General features: G+C 59.1%; 1 protein-coding gene across 2 annotated transcripts; it reads left to right on the plus strand.

Moving 5' to 3' along the window:
- Positions 1-35: 35 nt before the first annotated feature.
- TMEM187 (transmembrane protein 187) lies at positions 36-5,471 on the plus strand. 2 transcript variants are annotated; one of them, XM_047847429.1, is made up of 2 exons: positions 36-882; positions 4,251-5,471. In XM_047847429.1, the coding sequence occupies exon 2, from the start codon at positions 4,392-4,394 to the stop codon at positions 5,190-5,192; it is 801 nt and encodes a 266-aa protein (XP_047703385.1). In that variant the 5' UTR covers positions 36-882; positions 4,251-4,391; the 3' UTR covers positions 5,193-5,471. The 2 variants fall into 2 exon arrangements, with proteins under 2 accessions (XP_047703385.1, XP_047703386.1); XM_047847430.1 differs by having other exon boundaries at positions 36-856.
- The last annotated feature ends 1,869 nt before the right edge of the window (positions 5,472-7,340 follow it).

A 7,340-nucleotide genomic window follows, 5' to 3' on the forward strand; every position in this document is an offset into this window, starting at 1 on the left:
CCAGGTCCACCGCGCGCCTAGCTAGGGCTCAGGCCGCTCTCGGGTCAGGCGCAGGCGCGCCCAGCCCCGCGGCCCACCCCCTCCCCCCCCATTGCGCCCTCACGCCTCCGCCCTGGGAGCCGCCATCTTGCCACTTCCCTTCGCCCGGCCGTCCACGGGCGTCAATAGCGACTTTCAGCACAAAACAAAGATGGCGGTTGAGGCCTCTGGTGAATGCCCGGATGAGGATGCCTCAAACGAGCTCGGCCCCGCCCCCCCTGGGAACATTCCCCCGGGTCGTTTAAGGAACACACGCCCGAGGAGTTGCCTTTAACTGGCAGTGGGGACAGGGCATAGGCTGCTGGGGACGGCCGACGGGAAACGTTAGAGCTGCAGCTCGGGCCGGAGAGTGCACGTTTCCGCTCCCCACACCCAGGGGCCGCGGGAGAAGCGGCCCAAGACACGCCGCGGGGGGAGTCGGAGGCGGGGCGAGTGGGCGGTGACGCAGCCGGCTCCCAGGCTCGCCGGCCCCGCCCCCGAGCGCCGGCGCCACCGCCCGCGCTCTAACGAAAGGAGACGCGCCGCGCGCCCGGGCCCGCTCCCCGTCCCCCGCCCCGCCGGCTGCAGGGCGGGCGGCCAGGCCGGCGGTACCCGAACCGAGCGGGCGGGCGCGGGAGAGCTCCGTGTCGCCCCGCGTCACCTCGCGTCACCCCGCGTCACCCCGCTCCGCCTGCTTCCCAGAGCCTGGCGCCCCGCCCCGCGCGCAGGCGCAGGGCCGCTTCTCGGGTCCGCCCTTTCCCGAGATTTGAATTTTCCCCAGCCAAGATAGAGAGGCAAATACCCGGATGGTGATCGCTGGCCTTTTCGCGCCAATACTGTAAGTTCTCGCAGCAACCTTAAGAGGTGGGTACTGGCATCCCCATGTGCTAAATCTTGCAGGAGGCCGGCCGGTGGCTGCATGGTTATCTGCACTGGCAGACTCAGGCTGTAGTGCAGGGGCCCTGAGCTGGTGTCTGTGAGCTTGAGGCAACCACAGAGGATTTTTCCACTTTCTCTCAGCTTTATTTCATTTTTATTTTCACCAACCCCGATTTGAAATTGGCGTTTCCCGCAACTACGAATATAGGCCACAGAGCACACACAGAGTGTTAGCCTGGTGGCCTATGGAAGTGACACCATTTCAGATCACTTAGCTTTTGTTGTAGTCATCTTGAAATGAACTCAAGTACAAGACCTGCCCGTACGTCCTGTCATTTAACTTACCAGTAGAGAAGCACATATATTACCATATCACACATTTTCCAAAATATTTTCATACCATCTCTCGACCTGTTAAGTTTATGTTGTAACTCTGTTTCTGTGTATTTGGAAGCATTTGTTTGGGAAAGGCCACAGAGACCTGTGGCGGCCAGAGGACAAGAGCCCTGGGGCCTGTATATGGGTGTGCCGCCAATTGCCCTAAATGACCTTGGGTATTCACCTCCCCTCTATGGCCCCGGGTCCCTCCCCGTAAAATAAGGAAGGTGAGCTGCTGGTTTCCAAAGACCTTGACTGAGTTCAGCAGTTCTCTCCCTGGAGTTCAGGAGTCACTGGAGTTGTTTGAGGCTTCTTGGGTATCCAGGTGTCCCAGAGTGACCTCACCTGCAAGGGATGTCCCACATTACAGCCTTCAAGCTGGCACCCCCTTATCTGCAGAAAGGCAGCAAGGGTGGTCGGGACAGTCAGGGACACAACAAGCAGTGGTCATAAATGCTACAGGGAAGAAGCCAGCACTGTGACAGGTGACAGTGGCTCCTGCATAAATGCATATAGCCGCGGGAAGCAGGGGAGAGTGAGGAACATGTGTTAACCCCTTAGCCAGGCTATCGTCCTGCTTTGCAGAACTTCTCCAAAAGACTCCACAACTGTGGGCCAGTGCCTTTGGCCTTTGTGTGCCAGGTGCTGGGGGAATCTGTAAAGAACTTTGAGGGTCATGTCACAAGGGTCATGGCAGGAGCCATGGTGTATGGAGGAGCTAGGCCATAAAGTACCCAGCCTGGTCTCCTTGGTGGACTTGGGAAATTGGTTGGATGACATGTCACTTTCAGCTTGCACAAGGGCTCGGGTGGACTCTGCCCAGCAGCCAGAGAGAGGAGTCACTCTCCACGCCCTTCCTGGACCTTCTCTATCAAGCTGACAGTGTTTTGCTCCTGTCCCCGGCTCTTACCCATGCTTGCTGGCAGACGGGAGGGTCAGGCTAGCGCAGGTCCCAAAGGCCTGGCACTTCATGACACAGAGCCGGGCCCCGGATAGGTGCAGGTGAGCTGTCCCGGCTGGAGTCAGCAGCTGAGTGGGGAAGCCGCTGCAAGAGAATGGCAGCTGAGTGGAAAGTGTCAGCAGACGTGAGGCAGGAGGGGAGGCGGCCTGCAGAATCTCACTCTGGGCAGGACAGACCGGGCCTAGGGAGCTTTCAGGACTCCAGCGGGAGGGCACTTGGACGTGTGGCCGAGAGACTGGGACGTGATCACGCGTGGAGTAGAGAGCCAGCCACCAAAAGGTGTTAAGCGGGACTGGCACGATCCACTCCAGGGGCGCTCTTGCGGAACGTGCTGGGGGTGGGGGGGGTTGGCTGTCGTGCACAGACCACATTAGCAGTGGGCAGCCTGGGAACGGGAACCCCAGGACAGACCTAGCCCCCTGGACCCAGAGGCTCTTAGGGAAAGAGCTGGGGCGGGCGTGGACCGCAAGCTGAGGCAGAGGCTCACGCTCAATGAGGAGCTGTAGAGTCAGTATGGGGGCTCTGGTTCACTGGGGGAAATGCTGGGCCCCATGGTCCTCCTTAACAACGGACCCCCGAGGCAGGACGGGAGCAGGAAAGGCCAGCAGCACTGTCCCCAGAAAATAGAGGTGGCTGCCCAGGGCCACGTGAAAAGCGAAATGGTAATGTGCCAGTGAAAGCACAGGAAGGACAGAGACATGTGGGCTTTGTGCTTGAATGGCCGTGAATTGAAATTGAGCAGGTATTCACAGAGCTTGGGAAGGAGAGCGGGGGAATCAGACCCTGCCCTGCCCTTTCAGGGCCTGCGTTGCAGGGGGAAATGGAGCTGTGCCTCAAAAACAAAAGGTGCTAAGTGGTCTCCACCTGTAAGAATTTAGCCCACACGAGGACTGCTCCTGGAGGTACTGGAGGCATCGCCATTCTACACGTGTGCAAACTGGGGCCCAGACCGGTGAAGGCCCAAGGTCACACAATTAGCAGGTGTGGGGAGCCGGAGTTTGAACACAGGCAGTCCCTCTCTTCCCCACCGGCCTGCCGTTTTGGCTTTGAGTCATTTTCAGAGCGCGGAACCTTTTCTCTGTTCCATGGCAACATGCTTCTAGGCTACTGGGCCAAGTCACAGCGCAGCTGGCCCCAGAGCAGTTGACAGTCATGATAACTGCATGTTCTTTTTAAACTGTCTGCTTCTCCAACTGCAGGAAATGGAAGGTTTATTGTGGGCCAAGGGAAGCAGGGGATTTGGGATGGTGTGGCGCTTCGGGGCAGGGCAGGAAGGCCCACCCGGCAGATGCTCTTCCTCCTCCCGCTGTCCTCTCCCCCCTTCCTTCCCCTCCTCCTGCCCCCTCCCCTCCTCCTCCTCTCGCACCGCCCCATCCCTTGCCTTGGATTCTAGAACTTGGACCACAGGGAATGGTGTCAAACTGGGTATTTGGTGAAAAGGGCTTGGGGCCAGCTGGAAACTTCAACATTTATGACACCACTGAGGCAGGGAAGCCCATTCTGAATTGTAGCAACAGTCCTAGGAAAGGTTGAAGTGTGTGAATGCAGCGGCTCTAAGGGAAGGAGGGCAGTGAGCCGGGTGTCACAGTACACAGATGAAGGACTGAAGGACAGAGCGCATGGGTGTCAGGAGAGAAAGGCATGAAACCTCTAGGGGAGATCTAGATGATTCTAGAAGCCATGATTCTGGAAGCCATGAGTAAGAAGGTGACCATGCTGTGGGTAGCGCTTCACTTTTATTTCTGGTTGGTTTTCTTTCTTTCATTTTTTAATTTTTTAAGTTTTTTTATTTTTTGAGAGAGCAGGTGAGCAGAGGAGGGGCAGCGAGGGAGAGAGAGAGAGAGAGAGGGAGAGGGAATCCAAGCAGGCTCCGCACCGTCAGCACGGACTTGGGGCTCGAAGTCAGGAACAGCGAGATCATGACCTGAGCCGGGGTCGGTGGCTTAACCCACTGAGCCCCCCAGGCGCCCCCTGGATGGTTTTCTTTCTAACCACCCTCTTTTTGTAACCACAGAGGAAAAAGGCAGAACGCCCTTCCACTTCTGCTCCCCAGTCGGCGGAGCCACGGCTGGCCCAGCGAGGGGGGCCGGGGCGCGTTGCTTGGCGGAAGCCGAGTGTGTGAGTTCTGACCTGCCAGTCACACCTGCGGTTCCGCATGCAGCCCGAGTCCACGCGGGCGCTGTGCCACGTGGCTGTGGCCAGCTGCTTCTGCCTGGCCGTCGTCTACGCGGGGGTTTTCGACGGCGTCTCCATTCAAGTGGGCTACGAACACTACGCTGAAGCCCCGGTCGCCGGCCTCCCCGTCTTCCTGGCCATGCCCTTCAACTCACTCGTTAACGTGGCCTACGTGCTCCTGGGGGTGTACTGGCTGCGGAGGAAGGCGGTTCCCCTGGGGCACCCCGTGCACGCATGGAGGGCTCGCTACCTGAAGGACGTGTTTGCCGCCATGGCCCTGGTGTATGGCCCGGTGCAGTGGCTGCGGGTCGCCACGCAGACGCACCGCGCCGCTGTGCTGGACCAGTGGCTCACATTGCCCATCTTCGCGTGGCCCGCGGCCTGGTGCCTCTCCCTGGACAGGGGCTGGAGGCCCGGCCTGTTCCTGGCTATCGAGGGCCTCTCCCTCGGCAGTTACGGCCTCGCCTGGCTGCACCCCTGCGGCTTTGAGGCCGCGCTGGCCGCACACATCGCGGTGGCCGTGGGCCGGGCCCTGCACGCTCACGGGCGCCACGGCGGCGCCTCCTCGGGAAGGCACTTGGCGCTGGGCGTGCTGTCCTGCGCGGGCTTCGTGGTCCTCAAGCTGTGTGACCACCAGCTCGCTCGGTGGCGTCTCTTCCAGCGGCTCACGGGCCACTTCTGGTCCAAAGTGTGTGACGTGCTCCAGTTCCACTGCGCCTTCTTGTTTCTGACCGGTTTAAGCACCAGCCGGAGACTTCCTCCGGATGGGAAGGCGCGTTGAAGCGCGGAGAGAAGCCGCTTCCAGCCACTGATTGCCGCCATGTCGCCGGTGTGAAATTTCCTTCCCGGGTGTGACAGATGCGAGGGCTCCGTGGAGGGCCGTCCCTTCCTCCGAAACCACGGGCTTCGGTATTTAGGCGTGAGATGTTATGCTGTGTGCCACTTACTTTCAAAGAGATAAAGCAAATAGCTAAGTGCAGGGGGTTCAGGGACTCATTGTCCTGCTCTTGTAACTCTTCTGTACTTTGAAATTCTTTCCAAATAAAACGAGCCCGAGAAATCCATCACTCTCATGGCGGCAGGGGAACGTTTGTCTGCAATGGCTTCGCGGTTCAGGTCACGTCCGTGGGCTGCTGACGGGGAGACTGAGTCACAAACCCATGCTGAGCAGACCGATGTGGCATCAGTGACGGCCGTGCTGACAGCAGGTCACACGGAAGGAGCCACGTCACCGCAGACCCTTCACGGAACCAGACAGGGCCGTCCGGATGAAGAAACACAGATGTCAAAAGTTGAATTCTCAACGCAACGTTGCCCTCAGAGCCAGGGTGTGGCTCAGATGTCCTCCGTAGCAGTGGTTACTGAAGTGTCACGTGTCTGTTTCCATGGAGAGACCCAGAGCAGGGCATGAGCCAGCCCCACACCCCTGCCGTCCCGGGCCCTCAGGAACCACGGTCTCCTGATGGCGTGTCAGGCAGGGCCCTGGAGTGGGCATCTTGAACCCCCCCCCCCCCATGCTTCTCGTGCAGACAACAGTGTCCGAAGCAGCGAGCCCAGGGGTGACACTGTGGCCGAAGAGAGGCTGAGGGTTTCTGCCCTCTTCGGACCCTTGAAGGCCGTGCTGTTCATGTTCTTTCTTCCACTTGTTAATGTGCTCTTTTTTTTCCATTTTTTTCATGTGCTTCTTAGACGCCTGTTTTATCCCCCGCTGTCTGAGAGGCGTTCAGTCTGTAGAAACAGAGGTGAAGACAGCGTTCGAGAGGACACTGTGTTCCTTCCAAACGGCCTCTCGGGACGGGCTGCCTACACGCACCCACTCAGTGTCCCCCCAGGCCCCTCTTCCTGGAGCCTGCGGGTTGCCATGTGGACCATTGCTGTGGAAACCGGGTCCCCGTACTGGATGTTCTGTCCCAGCTGGGCACCCCGCGAGCGGGCGGTGGGTCCTGACCAGGCCACCGCCCGAAGAACCCCACAGGTGGGGGCCCACGAGCGTCGCCTCTGCTTGGGCAGCGGCCAGCTGAGCTCTGCCCCTCCCGCAAGGCCTGGGCGGATGGTGTGGCCTGGCCCGGGGTCTGGGGCCCAGAGGCGGGACGCGCCAGTGCGTGAGGAACAGGCTGGCATTTGCTTGGGGAAACAGCTTTGTTCCATGGCAGTGTGTTAAAGGCTCCGGATGCCTTAGAAGGGGAACAGCGCTCTGGGGGTCGCCAGGACGGCCACCCTTCCCTCAGGCCAGAGGGAGGAAGGACCGGGAGATGTGTGTCCTGCGTCCTGTGTCCTGTCCTGCGGGGGCCCGGTGAGAGGTGAGGGTGGGTGGGTGGAGGGAGAGGGGACCAGGGTCTCATATGGGGTGGGTTGCTCTCAGCAGCTGTTTCTGTCACCAACGGGGCGGGTCCCCTGAGAAGTGTCGGGGTTCTGCATAGCTGTGTTCATCCCACACCTTTGAGCAGTAACTTTTCATTTTGTTTCATTTCGTTTTTACCAATACGTATTTAATAAGTAAGCCTGAGAACCTTCTGGTTTTCATTCCACTCCTGTGTCAGGCTGGGTCCCCACAGGAAACAGGTGGCAGGCTCAGATTAGGGTGATTCAGGACAGTTTCATGGAGAACTGTGCACGCCGCTGGGGGGCCCGGGGGGCCCTGGCGTGGGGGGGGCTGCACCCAAGGGGACACGGGAGGGTGTGGGGACCTCCAGAAACCTGAACCCCTCTATCCTGCTGGTCTCTGTCCAAGGTTATCTGATAAAACGCAGCAGCACAAATGATGTTTCAGTTCCAGCCTGTCCCAAATACCACGTGCTTGTAGTAAGAAAATTGTTTCATTATTTATCCTAAATTCACATTTAACTGGGTATCTTGTCTTTTTATTTGCTAAGTCAGCTGATCCAAGCAAAGCCAGAGGGTGGGAAACTTCTGTTCCTCAGCCCAACCC

Source organism: Prionailurus viverrinus, unplaced genomic scaffold, assembly GCF_022837055.1.
Source record: "Prionailurus viverrinus isolate Anna unplaced genomic scaffold, UM_Priviv_1.0 scaffold_49, whole genome shotgun sequence".
NCBI lineage: Eukaryota > Metazoa > Chordata > Mammalia > Carnivora > Felidae > Prionailurus > Prionailurus viverrinus.